This window comes from Lygodium microphyllum, chromosome 10, assembly GCF_053477565.2.
Source record: "Lygodium microphyllum isolate KBCC chromosome 10, Lygodium_microphyllum_v1.1.10, whole genome shotgun sequence".
Lineage (NCBI taxonomy): Eukaryota > Viridiplantae > Streptophyta > Polypodiopsida > Schizaeales > Lygodiaceae > Lygodium > Lygodium microphyllum.
This window is the reverse complement of record NC_141144.1, coordinates 131933710-131949004: the sequence shown is the minus strand read 5'-3', so window position 1 is coordinate 131949004 and position 15295 is coordinate 131933710. Positions and strand designations below refer to the sequence as shown.

At 43.6% G+C, this 15295-nt stretch overlaps 1 protein-coding gene across 1 annotated transcript in view; it reads right to left on the bottom strand.

Moving 5' to 3' along the window:
* Positions 1-429: 429 nt before the first annotated feature.
* Positions 430-15295, bottom strand: part of LOC148030573 (tryptophan synthase alpha chain-like) — a 78206-nt gene continuing 63340 nt past the window's right edge. The window contains exons 7-9 of the mRNA XM_087686930.1: positions 1597-1674; positions 1381-1440; positions 430-1280 (exon numbers count right to left, since the gene is read on the bottom strand). Coding sequence (XP_087543056.1) covers positions 1146-1280; positions 1381-1440; positions 1597-1674 — 273 coding nt within the window. The 3' untranslated portion in view covers positions 430-1145. The remainder of the gene's footprint in view (positions 1281-1380; positions 1441-1596; positions 1675-15295) is intronic.

The window sequence follows — 15295 nt, the reverse complement described above, 5'->3', positions numbered from 1 at the left end:
CAAAATCACAAGAAAATTAATCTGTCATCCAAAATCTTGAGCCCTCGGAGTCATTACACATCATCATCATCATGGTTAACATTGCCCAACAGTTTTTGTCAAAAAAACCATATTTTGGGTTCCAACTCACCAAAAAATTTTATTTAAAAAAAAAACACCCACGTTTTTTACTTTCAGAAACATTTCATACTTTAAGAAACATTTCATAAGTTTCAAATTCAAAGAAACATGTTTCTTAGCTGCTATGAAGAATGGATCATCAAACAGTGTTTGGATGGAAGAGGTTACCAAATAATCTACAAAAGATTCCACCAACCATGCACAACCATCTTGACTTTCAATACACAACTGACATATATTCCAAAGTGATCTAGATCAACCACGCATAACCATCTACACTTTCAACACAAGTGACATACATTCCAAGTGAACTAGAAGGTCAAGGAGTTGCGTCCAAGAGATCCACCTTTTCCACAGGTAGCTACAGATGCAATCTTAACAAAGCCACAGCAACACTAATAGTAAAGATGGTACTTGATGTAACTAGATCTATTGTCACTAACATATGCTTTGCACACACACGTCTGCGTGTGTTTGTGCATGTCATTATACAACATGTCATGCCTCACTCCTGCCATATCCTTCATGCCCTCACTGTCACGTCCGTCTTACACACTCCCACATTCACATCCAACCAAACTGAAAGCATCTACAAAACTCAATGGAACATGTTAGATCTGTAAGATTTCAACACGAATGTTTTACAAGGGGGATGGTGAGTCTCTAGAGTAATCTTATGAGCTTATGGACTTGGGAGGTAAGGCATTCTGTTTCATTGTTCATCACATTCTAAAGTTGGGTAATGGCAAAACAATTTTCATATTAGAATTTTGTGGAAGCAAAATCAAAGAACAAAATTGTTGTTGCAACTGGATGGATCCGCAGGGAGTGGGAGTACCCACTTAGCAGGTGCAGGTTAGTCAACTAAAACATCAGCAACAAGATTCTATAAGTGATGCTTTAACCTTCGGCCAGCAGACACAAAGGAGCAATGCCGGACAATTTTCTCCATGTCTTTGAACTGGCAGCTGACTTTCACAAAATTTGTTGAGCCCAAGAAACATGCCACCTTTCCCATCCCATGGTTACAATAGCACCTCCCTCAGACTCTGGGTCAGATTTCTCAAAGCAGCAAGCCCTTCTTCTGGCGAAGATGCCTCACCAAGAACCTTCACCATGGCACTGCCCACAATGACACCATCTGCTCCCCAGCCAGCAATCTATGACAGGTTCAATTAAAGCAGGAAAGTTGAAAAAAGTGATAATATTGAATTTAGGAACAGGCTCCAGAAAACTTCATTGCATAAAATAAATATACACCTGAGATGCATGTGCTGGCGTAGAGATCCCAAAACCAACTGCAACTGGCTTGTCTGTCAACTGTTTACATATTAAAGGTGTATGTCAGCCAAAGTGAGCATCTCAAAATATCGTAAAAATGTACTCAGACAGCATAGTTGCCACACACACCAAGGAATCATATGAACAGACACCCATAACCCCAACAGAATAACAGAAGAAAGAAAGAGCAAGCACCATCTTTAGGTCCTTCAAAAGAGATTCAACCCGTGATTCAATGGATGTCCGTGCTCCCGTGACACCAGTTACACTAACCTGTCCAAACATGCCAAGAAGTTTAGCAAGACTTCAGAGAAAACACCAGAAAAGTCACAAAAATCCCATCATCTGTCTATTGTATATAAACGAGGCACTGCTCTAGAAGCCTCTCTTATAATAGCCTCTCACACTGGTAGTTGATGACTACTGAAAAGAAAAAACTACAGAGAAGACCATATTATCAAGCAATCAAGGCATTTCTATAGAAGCATGAAACCGGTCTATGACTCACATAAAGCGGTAGTTCCTTCAATTAACACTAGGTCTTTTCACACACACACACAAACAAAGACCTCACTCCCTTACTCAACACCAGATTGGCCCCGAAGACCAGCGCCTCTCTCAGTATTTCTTTATCGATTAAAAGATGGAAATTTACAAAAATGAAATGTTCCAAAATACATAACCTGTGAACAGTTGGTTTTCATCTTATCAGAGTAAGTCCCAGCTGCATAAGGACAGTACAGCATGACCAAAACAACATCCCTTTTAGGAAACCATTTTCTATGACCATAACTCAATGATTCATGTGTATTTACTGTTCTTATTGTCCAGCATATCCAGAACAACATCCCTTTTATCCTGGCATCATTCCAACAGTAAAAATACAGTCCCACAAACGACACTAAATTTGAGCTGAAAAACCCTATTCCTGTGTGGCATGGTCATCACTTTTTTTAGTTCCTGCATTGGAGAAGCCAACAGCTGCTCCTGAACCTGGACACTGAGGCTCTTGCCTCACGTAGTGCAAAGAAAACACAGAACTGTACCTTCAATGGAATCAGTCCATCATGCAAAGCATTTCCTCTAAGAATAGAGAGAGAGTTGACCAGAGGGAGCAAGCTCTACCTCCATACATGAGTCAGAGACGAAGTACTCCCCATAGCTGATGTTCTTGCAGCAATCTGCCCTCAACTCCTCAAAACTTCACTCTCAGATCTACCCTCATGCCTATTACGTTTTTTTTAAAGCTCTCTCTCTCTCTTTTGGGAATTTGTGCCACATGGCATAGATGTAACAATTTTCCCATTTAAGCCTTCCAGTCCAAAATTCTCCATGATCCGTGTAAAATTTGACCTCAACACAGACCAGAGAATTAATCCTCGTGCAAAAACGAAGATAATGACGCAAACAGATTTTGGGGTCCAAAAATAGTAACTCCCTAAATTTTAGGGATGGTGACCCCTACATTCCTCAAGTTATTCTGATCAACTTTTATCATTGCAACCACATCAAAAAGTATAATATGGCTCAATTACGGTAACTTTTATTCCGTGAGCATTCTTACATGTGCATCTTTTCTCTTGGCCAGGCTCATTGTCCTGCACCTCCAATGGCTAAGCACACAGTCCCAAACCACTGGCATTCTATTCTTCAGTGCCCATTCAATATGGAACCAGTCCTAAGACTCAGACAAACCATTAGTCCAATTTGTCCCAATAGCTGTCTCTTCTGGCCATGCAAAGATCCCGGCTTAATCCAAGGGAACTCTAGGGGTAAAAAGCAACAGTAACTAAAGAAAAGAAAAATAAAATATTTATATAAGTAAATAAGAAAAGCAACTGCAAAAAGTATCACCACCTGATGACAAAGCATGTCTTATAATAACCTCTCACCGTGGTAATTGGTGACTACTAAAAAGAAAAAATTGCAGAGAAAACTATATATTCCAATGATGTGGTCTGGCAAACCATAAATACAGCAGAAGACCTATGCCAATTACTGAATCTTTGGTTCAAGTCCCTTGCTCTTGGTCTATGGATTTTGTATGGATCCAAAAAAATACAATATGCAGGCACCTTCTCTGGCCAATCCTGAGCCTTGCTCAAAAATAATTGAAATGTAATAGTTGCAAAATTTGAATAAGGTCTAGCCAACAACCAAGTCAGTTGCAGTAGGAGGTCCTAGACAAGTTGGGAGAAATGAAGATAACAACTTCTTGCAATCAAAATCAAGATTGGAATTATTCTCAAGAGTTCAAAGACTTCCTTGAATTACTAACAAAGCTAGGAATAACACACAAGGAATAAGTAGATGCTAGATAGAACTATGAGAGTGCACAATCAAAGAGACACAAACGCAGAGAGAGAAGGGAAGAGTGAGACTAAGAAGCATGCTTAGAAGGAACAGACTGAACTGATCTGGAATCTTCGTAAAGAAAGAGAATGGAGCCACCACATAAAAGATATCTGGCCTCATATGAATGAGCCAGATAAGAGAGCCAACAAGGCACTTGTAATAGGCGACATCAAATAAGGGATTTGAAAGCAACCTTCCTTCTCTAAAAGCATGGTGAATTACTTGATTATACAATAATCACAGCAAACAACAAATAAATTAACAGATAAAAAATTCATTACCACATTAATCTTAGACAATCCACACTTAATTAGCCCAAAATGGGCACCCCTTGTGGTATATCTTTAACTTGTATTGCTTGAATTCGTAGTTCACAAATACATACTGATCTCTCTACAAATTCCCATACATTTGGCTTTCACCAATGACCAGCTGCATCAAGATCCAATTTGCCCCTTGATCTTGACACAATTTGGGCAGAAATTGAATCTAGCATATGGGGCCACTTTGCTGTGGATGTCCAATCTTCACTAGATCTGCTGTAAACACTTCATTTCCAGCAACCTCCCTGATCTTTGGGCTTCTATTTAATAAAGACGCACTTCAAGGTGGCTGAGAAGCCCTAATTTCTGCTCTAAACTAAGGTTTTGACATCATAAATAATATCGTCCACCTTCAAACAATTGATCAAAACTGAGAATGGTCTTGCGTCTGGCCCAAACATCCCAAAATGGGAGAAAATAGGCCCCACATGGAAGACACACTTGCATGCAGCTCAAAACTGTCCTAAACTTGACCTTTGGCAATTTTCGTTTTCACTGGGGTCTCCACATGCAAAAACGAGCCACCTAGCCCTTTGGCCCTACCCTCATCTTTATTTAACATTAAATGATTCCCAATCTCAATTTTAAATGCTTAATCTATTTGAACTTAAAAGTGTTAAAACTTTCCACAAACCTTAGTTTATGACATTATATCATTTAAAACTCAAACCCCCATGACTCCAAAAATCTTTTCCAAGGGGAAATTCAATATCCTTGACCAAGATCTGTCCTAGGTAACCCATTGGCACCTGTACACAACAACTTCTATCAATGTCCCCCACCACTCAAGCTAGGATAATCTATCACTGTGACTCACAACTTAATCTCACATTTGCACCTCACATGTGCACAACTTAAGTATCCCAACTTAGGAATCCAACGAGTATTAAGTTAAAAAATTACATCCTCGTGACAAACCTCCCCTTCAAATCCTTGCGATTGCCCTAAATTACACTGCACTGTGACACAAAGGCATCAATTACTAATGGAAATGCATGCCGACATCAGATTCCAACAACACGTGCACCTATTGCTTAACCCTGCTCGTGCCCTCTGCATATCTGGGTTTCCAATTGCTTACACTAATTATGGTCCTCCCACATGAATCATCATCACTATCTAAACCATAATAAATGCATCCACATGCCAAAACCAACATTGTTCCGACCACCAAGGCAAAGTAATGCATAAGTTGAGCACAAATAATGCCTCATAACAGTGTTGTACCACATGATACTCATGCAGTAAATTGGATGAAAACTTAGTGCAACCAAGATTCGCTACAAAACTGTAGTTGTCCATCACTAGAGAAGTGGAGATGCAATATCCCCTTGAGCATCAAGCAATACTTTGGACCCTCTACACTCTATTGAATATGAATGAGCTAACGGCTAACGGTCACAATACTAAAATTTCACCAAGTAGCACATGGAAACCTTACCTTGAACTGCACTTGCCTCAAATCCTCCAATAGGTTCTAGGCCTTTGTCCTACCAAGCCGATTCCTCAGTCTACATTACTGCGATTGCATCGTCTAATCTTGGTCCACTAACTCACTTTTGATCCATCTACAAAGACTCCAACCCCCAAGCCCCCTTCCAAGGACTCGTTACCTCATTGGTAAGAATAGACCATTTAAGATTTGAGGATCCTTTCGCCGGATTCCATCCCAAAAGGACCTAGAATATCTGCTAGGCTTGCACCTATTGCTTCATTTATGACTATCTTTACAACAAACTAAATAGCAGATTCGAAGTTGAACAACTAGTACCCGGCTCTGCAATATCCCCAATGGCAAGAGACTATGGAAAAAGTAGCTTAAGAGCATTGACAAAAATAGAACTTGGGACTTTGATGGATCATTTGAGCCACAAGAAGGTGTCACGGGGACGTGAAATTTTGAGATGCTTTAATCTTGCTAGTAACATTTGATTAAGTTATTAATCAAATGTGCAAGGTTGTTTAGCACATGTGATGCACATGGCAATTATTTCATGGGAACGGGCCAAGGACCCCGAGGATGCAATGGGTGTTAAAGGCAAAAGTTGTGTTAAGTTATGCCAATTGGGTTTTGGTGGTCAATTGGTGCCAAGTTGGACCCTAGGACAATTGTTTGGCCATTAAGTGTCAGTGGTGACACTCGGGACTAGCATTAATTAATTAATTAATGCTAGTCTAAGGGTCAAAAGAGGTTGGGAACCACTCCAAGTTGCAAATGGCCAAGCCAATTTCATTACAGATGGGCATGTTTAATTTTGGGCAGGGTCAAAAGGGCTGAAATTAATTTGGGCTGAAATTAATTTTCAGAATTAATTAATTTTAATAATTTAATTTAATGGCTAAAAATGCATTAGAAAGGTTGCTACTTACGAAACTTTCCCATGCAACTAGGGAGAAGGCTGTTGGAGGGTGGTGGAAGCTGATTGCAGCCATTCTGGAGCTTGGTGGAGGGAGAGAAGATGGTCAGATTTGGCTCTCAGAGGCGAGGACGACTGATCGCACGCCGCAACAAGACAGGGGGCAGCAGGTTTTCTCTTCCGCCTCACAAGAGGCGGCGGTAAAAGAGGAGGACTCGCCAGCCGAGCTACTGTTTTACCCCCCTTTTAAAGTTGTTGGTGCCATCACATTTGTCATCAGAGCTACGAATCAAAAGATACATTTCAGCTGATTTTCTCTCTCTCTACAGCATTCTCTCATCTCCTCCAGTCTATGCTCAAGCATTCTCAGTAATTCTCAGCCATTGGTAGCAGAGTACAGCCAATTTTGGTGGACAACAGAGAGTTTACTGCTGTAAACCCTAAATTACAGTAGTAATTAGGGTTTAGCAGCCACCTTGGGACCCGTGCCATCAGTCAAAGGCATTGTACACTGAAATCAACACCGGAAATTCGTGGAATTGTGAGGATTTCATATGCCAGCCCATCTATTGTGAATTTGAGGCAGCACTTGACCAGATGGGGTTCCATTAGAGCAAGCCCTGGGTGAAAATCAAGGGGCAATTTCCCCGAATGCTTTGCTGATTTTTGGAATAGCAAGGGGCTTTTGGATCAGCCAAGGAGATCGTGAAATCTCGGCTTGTAATTTATCCATTAGCAATTGAAATTAAAGAAATATCGAAAGGGGCACCAATTTTGGGGCCAACAAGGTGTCAACTGTACAAGATTATGAAGGTAAAGTGAGCATTTCAGTTTATGTTCATTGTTGCTGATTGCTGTAATTAAGTGCTTAATCAGGTTCAACCATCTTGTCCAAGAAGGAAGGCTGGTTTCATGGTTCCATTGCCGGGATAATCACTCAATCTCTTGGTTTGGTGAGCCCGAGACACTTGATTGCAAGCAAAAGCTTTGTGCTAGTGCTGATTTTTGTGCTCAGCTGAGAAATTACAGCAACATGTCTTCATACAGTGAGATGGAATCAAGCAATGATGATGCCTTTCAGTATGGACATTCTCATGGGAATGAAGGAAATGCAATGCCTAATCTTGGACAAGGCTCTCATGATGGACAACAAGCTGAAAATGTTGCTGTTGGGCAAGATGCAGGGCCTTCGAGCCGTCATGAGGTAGATGACCAGCAAAGTGAAGAGGAATTGGATGACCAGTTCAAGAATCGGATGAGGACAGCAGCAAATCTCTTTGTTGAATTGGCAAAGGATCCTCAATTCACCCGATTTTTTAATGCTCCGAAGAAGGACAGCAAGGGCAAGAAGAAGAAGTCAACTTCTACACCTTCGGGACAGCAACGTGCACTGAAGGTAGCCAAATCCTTCACTTGAAGCTCCTAAAGAGGCCAATGAAGCTAAACAGTTGGTACCTATGGGGCAAGGAATGCAAATGCAAGGCCATTATGGAAGTGCCAATCCAATGGATTTTGGACAGCCGGGCATGCATGCTATGATTCTGTCTTCTGCCTGCTCCAGCTTACATTTAATGCAGTCACCTACTTCAAGCACATCGCTATCACTTGATCAACAATGCTGTTGCCAACCGCTGGAAGGTGACTCCCTACTATCCCCTGCCTATTGAGGGCCCCAGATGGTTGTCTTCTGCAGCATATTGTTGTTCTCTGATCAAAAAATGGACCAGCAACTCTCCCTCTCTCCTCTCTCTCTCTCTCAAGCTACAGTGGCTGAGACTCAACCCCCATAAATGTTTCTCAATTTGCATGGGCATTTTTGCCAAGTGGCAACTTCTAAATCCATTTTTCAGCATTATCCAACCATTTAATTAATTTTTAGAATTAAATAATCCCAAAATTTAATTTCAGCCTTTTGATCTTGCCCAAAATTAAATGTGCTCATCCATAATTAAAGTGGCTAGGCCATTTGCAACCTAGAGTGGTCCCCAACCTCTGGGGACCCTTAGACTGGCATTATTTAATTAATTAATGCTAGTCCCTAGTGTTTCCATCAACACTTATTGGCCAAACCACTGCCCTAGGGTCCAATCTCATACCAATTGGCCAACAGAGCCCAGTCTGCATAACTTATCACAACTTTTGCCTTTAACATCCACTACATCCTCAGGGTCTTTGACTTGTTACTATGGAATATCTGCCATGTGCAATACATGTGCTTACACAACCTTGCACATTTGATTAATAACTCAATCAAATATCATCGGCAAGATTAACAGCAAGATTAAAGCATCTCAAATTTTGACATCCTCATGATAGTATGACAACTTGACACTTGATAAGGGTGGAAAAGTGGTCAAGTTTGAGTTCCTTAGCAGTGCACAAGATAAGCTAAAAGCTTTGACTTTCATTCAGCAGTTTGATACAACCTATTCAAGGAGAAGCTTCAATGGTGAGGATGGAAAAGTAATGAAGCTTGAGTCCTTTAGCAGTACACAAGATAGGCTAAAAGCTTTGACTTTCATTCAGCAATTTGATGCAACCTATTCAAGGGGGAACTTCAACGAGTCCTTGAAGATTCAAAAGGCAACCACTACTTAAAAGGGAATGCATTGTAGTGGTGGTTCACTGAAAGATGACTTCGGGAAAGATAGGAAAAAACGATGAACCTCTGAGCACGAGTGATTCTTCTCCTCCCAACCACGCCTAGATAAGTGCTGGCACCTCTCACTCGTATTCCTTTGCCAGCCGTCCACTTCTCTGGAGTCCTACTATTCTTGGACTCTCTTAATCTCTAGGCTCCTCTTAACCCTGTTCGGGCGCCCAAGAGCCCGGACGGTCATTCTCGTGCATGTTCCCCTAGATTTACCTTAATGTCACATTAAATGTCACTTTTAATGTCACATTCCATATTTATGACCTTAACGTGACATTAAATATCACTTTTAATGTCACATTAATGTCACATTTCCTTCCCCTGAAGAATCGATTTCGTCCTCGAAAACGATACTTGGAAGGTCTAACTGTAAATCGGGAAACCCTTTCTTTAAAGTACTTACTCGCTCCCATGTTGAGCTTTCTTCTGAACAATCTTTCCACTTAACCAAACATTCCTGATAAATAGTATTCCTTGTTCGTCGATTACGAACATTTAATATTTTTTCTGGTTCATGTGGATTAGATTGGTCATAGAATAGCTCCTCAATAGCATCATTTAAGATTTAGATTATCCAAATCACCCAGCTTCTTCCTTAATTTACTTACATGAAAAACTGGATGTATTTTACTACCAACAGGTAGTTGGAGTTCTCCTACCCTTTTAAGTATTATGAAAGGACCACAATACCTTGGTGAAAGCTTTGGACATTGTCTCTTTTTCATAGTTTTAGTTTGTTCAGGCACCTTAAGATAGACCAATACTCCTTCAAAGGAGATGTCTCTTCGGTGAGGATCTGCATATGCTCTAGCTCGATTTTGAGCTTTTTTAATATTTTCTTGAGCAAATTTTAACATACTATTCATATCCTCCAAAAAGTCTTTAGCTGCCAGAATCTTTTCCTTATGCAGTCCTACTGCAAAAGGAGCTCTGGGCTGAAACCCATACATTAACATAAATGGACTATATCCAGTGGAAGAGTGCTTGGCACTGTTATATGCAAACTCTGCTATCGGTAAATACTCTTCCCAATTAGTTTGCCTTTTACTTACATATGCTTTAAGCATATCTTCAAGAATTTGGTTAACCCTTTCAGTTTGCCCATCTGTTTGCGGATGATCCGCCGTACTCATGCTAAGTTTAGTATCCAATTTCCTAAATACCGCACGCCAAAGATGGCTATCAAATTTTCTATCCCGATCAGAAACTATATTTGCCGAAAGGCCATACAATCGGTATATGTTGTCTACGAACAATCTAGCCAATTCTGGTGTTTTAACATCAGTTGAAGTTGGAATAAACCTAGCCATTTTGGTTAACCTATCCGCAATCACCCACACAGAGTCGTGCCCCCTCTGTGTTCTAGGTAAAGCAACAATAAAGTCCATGGAGATACTCTCCCATTTTCCCGAAGGAATTTCTAATGGATGGAGAAATCCTCCCATTTTTAATCTTTCAGCTTTATTAACCTGGCGTTTATTACATTTGACCACATAGTCAAGGACGTCCTTATTCATTCCAGGCCAATAGAACTGCCTTTTAATAAGACTATAAGTCTTATTAACTCCTGGATGTCCCGCACTAGGGGTATCATGACACTCAGAGAGTATCTGGCGCCTTATTTCTATATCATTCGGGACACATACCCTACCCTTGTAGAGTAAATAACCATTATCAATGGTAAAATTCTTCCACTTGAATCCAATTTGAGCAACCCCTGATGCTCCATTTCCTTGTTGAACATCCTCAGATATTCCTTCCTCAGTAGAAGCACTTTCATTTGGATCCCCATTTTTTATTGCTTCCCATATGTTGGAATATACCGGATCAACCTAGCATTTCCCTTTTAAAGATTCAAGCAAGTTGGAAGTGAACTGAGTAAAGCTCAATTCATTAATGATGAGCATTCTGCTGAGTGCATCAGCTACTATATTATACTTTCCTTTTCTATATCTTATCTCATAGTCGAACTCTTGGAGGAGTTCGGCCCATCTGGCTTTACGTGTCAGAGTGCAGCGGTGCGGAAGCGTAGGACTGAGAGAGAGAGAACGCAGAGAGAGAAGGGAGAGAAAGAGACAGTGTACACTGAAGATCTGCTGTATAAAGAATGCTGAATACAAAGATATACACGGGCGCAGTGCGCTGGACTGCGTGTCTCCACCTCGACGATGCGACCTGCTGTCCACCTCGAAGTCTGCTGCAGTCTGCACTGTCTGCTGTCTGAAATCTGCGAACAGAGACAGAAATCTGCACGGCACCGGTCTGTAATCTGCGACAGAGAATAGTGGCCAGACTGCTGAAAACGTCAGCAATAAATAGGCGAAAAATCACCTAGAACGGGGCGCCAAAATAGGGCGCAGCCAGGAATAAAATGGCTGCAGGCAGTCGGACTGCCACGTGGCAGTCCGACTGCACAGTCCGACTGTGCAGCAGGTCCGACTGCTGCTGGTCCGACTGCTGCAGCTGGTACTGCCCTACCAGACAGGCTATGATCTCTGACACCCCCTCTCAGAGCCTAGACAGGGCAGAAGCCTGAGGGATCTGGAATGTTGCCGAAGTAGAGCCTGAGGAAGCGCCTTCATAAACAAATCCGCAAGATTATCCTCCGTCTTGCAATACTCCACAGTGATGGTCTCATCCAAAAGCTTTTCTCGGATGAAGTGGTACTGGATCTCAATGTGCTTCGTCCGGACATGAAAAACAGGGTTCCTTGCCAAGGCAATGCAACTCTCATTGTCACATCGCAGCAATGTAGGACGAGTCTGGGGGCACCCAAGCTCCTCCAACAATCTCCGAAGCCACACAACCTCGCATGTGGTGGAAGATGCGGCCCGATACTCCGCCTCAGTAGACGAAAGGGCTACCGTGGGCTGCTTCTTGCTACTCCATGAAATAACACCTGCACCCAAAGTAAAGCAGTAACCTGTTGTAGACCGCCTGTGGTCCACGTCACCGGCCCAATCCGAGTCGCTCCAACCTGCAAGTACAAGATCTGACCCATCTGTCCCTGCGGGGTAATGAATCCCCAAATCAGACGTCCCCCTCAGATACCGAAGTATCCTCTGAGCAGCCTGCCAATGCACCGTCTTAGGTTCACTCATGAACCCTGCCAAGAGCCCAACAGCAAAACATAGATCAACCCTGGTGTTGAGAAGCCAAATCAAAGACCCTATCAACTGTCGATAGCGGGAAGCATCCGCCAAAGGAGAAGCTGAGTGGGAAGTGGCCTTCCAGTTCGGATCCATAGGAGTAGAGAGGGCCCGACAATCTTCCATCTCAAAAGACACCAAGAGCTCCTGAACATATCTCTGTTGGGAGAGAAAGATCCCCCTCTGAGACTGAAAAATCTCATGTCCTAAAAAGAAATGGAGTAGCCCCAAATCCGTCATCTCGAACGTCCGATGTAAAGCTGACTTTGTCTCCTGGACCTACTGTGCATCATCACCTGTGACAATCAAATCATCAACATATAATACAAACAGCACACAACCATCCTCGGAAGTGTGAACATACAGCTGCGGATCGGCCTTGGACCGCCGATATCCCAACTGAGTCTGGAGGAACAAATCAATCTTCTCGTTCCAAGCTCGCGGGGCCTGCTTGAGACCATACAGGGCCTTCTTCAACCTGTAGACTTTCCCATCTGAAGAACCAAAGCCAGGAGGCTGCTCAGCGTAGATCTCCTCCTTCAAATCACCATTCAGGAAGGCCGACTTCACATCCAGCTGATAAACAGGCCATCTCCTATGGCCACCCAAAGCAAGAACAGCTCTAATGGTTGCCATACGAGCTGTAGGGGCAAAGGTGTCATGACAGTCAATCCCTGGGCGCTGGGCAAAACCCTTAGCAACAAGGCGAGCCTTGTGCTTATCCAAAGTACCATCACTGAGATATTTGGTCTTAAAGACCCACTTGACTCCAATCACCTTCTTCTTCGGGGGGCGTGGCACAAGTGACCAAGTGCCATTCCTCTCAATAGCCTCCAACTCAGCTTCCATAGCTTTCTTCCATGGGGCGGACTGTAAAGCCTCCTTCACGGAGGTGGGCTCTCGATCCTGCATAACTCGGGACATCAAACAATAATTGGAGCAAACAAGCTCCGAAGAATGCGCCTGGTGCCTCCGTGACCGCCGCGGACCATCCTGCGGTCCCCACTCCTCAAGAACCCCCTCGATCCCTGAATCACGGAGTGTGTCACGGGCCCAGCGAGGAGGAGGCCGAACCTCCCCTCGTCGTTCTCCATCAGTAGAAGACTCTGGAATGTCCACCGGTGGTAACTCCTCAGAAGGATCCGGTGGAACAGTAGACTCTGTGTCAGAAACAGAATCATAATCAAACGGCACAGGCTCCAGCGGAACTGTAGAAGGAGCCAAACTCTCCCCTGGATCTCCAAGAACGGGATGCTCCTCACCCGTTGAAGAAGCCGGAACCTCCACAAACCGCACATCACGGCTAGTATATACATCCCGCTTGACGGGATCATACAGTCGGTAGCCTTGGGACTGGGAGCTGTAGCCAACAAATACCTATTTTCGGGAAGCCGCTTCAAATTTGTCACGGTGAGCTTTGGGAATGTGAACATAGGCATCACACCCAAAGACCCGAAAGTAAGAAACATCTGGCTTCGACCCAAAATACGCCTCAAATGGAGTCATCCCTTCCACGGCCGAAGTAGGAGATCGATTAAGGATGTGGACTGCAGTAGCCACAGCCTCGGCCCACAGAACCTGGGGGGTCTGTCGGTGCTCCATCATGGTGCGCGCCATCTTGATCACACTGCGGTTCTTCCGTTCGAGAATACCATTTTCTTGTGGAGTATTGGTATTGGCAAACTCCTGGTGAATTCCCCTATCTGCACAAAACCGAGCAAATTCATTAGACACAAATTCACCTCCCTTGTCGGATCGCAAGGTCTTCAACTTCCGGCCTGATCGGTTCTCCTCAAAGAGAAGCCAATCCTTGAAGTGCGAGAAAGCTTCTGACTTTAGTGCCAAAAAGTAGGCCCATGTCATCCTGCTATAGTCATCCACGATCAGCATGAAGTACAAGCTCCCACGCAGGGACTCATTCCTCATAGGGCCACATAGATCCGTAGATACTAACTCCATCGGTGAAGTAGACCGCCACGAAGCGGTGTGGGGAATGGCATCTCTATGCTGCTTCCCCCGTATGCAGGAGACACATGGCTGCTGGCTCACCACTATATCTGGCAACCCTCGAACAAGCTGTCCCCGTGACGCCTTCCGAAGATAGCCATAGTTTAGGTGACCAAACCTAGCATGCCATAACTCTGACTGAGACTGTGAGGTAAGAAGAAGAGTAGAAAGGGCAATGGAAGACTTCAGTTTGTAAATGCCGTTCTCCTCATATCCAGATGATAGAACCTTCCTCGATTCACGATCAAGGACTCGCACTGTAGAACTGTCAAACTCCACCAAAAGACCAAGGGAGCAAATCTTATGAACTGAAAGGAGATGGTACCCTAATCCTGGTACATGCAAAACCTCTGAGGTATGGGTGCCACCTCGTCCATCCGGAATAAGCTGCATCTTACCCCGACCTGCAATAGAAACAGAAGAGCTGTCTCCAATGAGAACCTGCCCACGCGAAGGTCGCAGCTGGGCAACACCATCTGATGAAGGAGTCATGTGCCGTGAGGCACCACTATCAATAATCCACTCTCGAGATTGGGAAGCCGCCATCGCAGCATCAGAAGCATTCGGTGAAGCGTCCTCAATGACAACTAAGTGTAGAAATGCAGCTGATGAGGGTGCAGCCACCGCTCCAGAATCCTTGGTTTCCTTCTTCTTGGTGTCCTTCGAGTCTTTATCAGGGCAATCCTTCTTCCAATGGCCAGTCTTGCCACAAATATGGCATGTGGAGTCTTTGTCCTTGTCCTTCTCCTTGTCCTTCTTGGACTTGTTATCCCCCTTCTTCTTCTTTTGGTCCTTCCCCTTCTTCTGAGAGGCTTGACCTGTCAACGCCTCCGTCTTGGAAGCATTCTGTCCCTTTAACTGTTCCTCTTGGTCCAAGACCATAGGAACCAACTCCTCCCACCGAAGAGTAGACTCTCGCCCCGAAGCAATAAGGGCAGAGTAAAATGTACCGAATCGTGGCGGCAACTGGGACAAAAGTGTGATCGCCATGTCTTCGGAGGAGATCGGCTTCCCCGCATTCTGAACCTGCATCTGTAGCTGCCTTAGCTT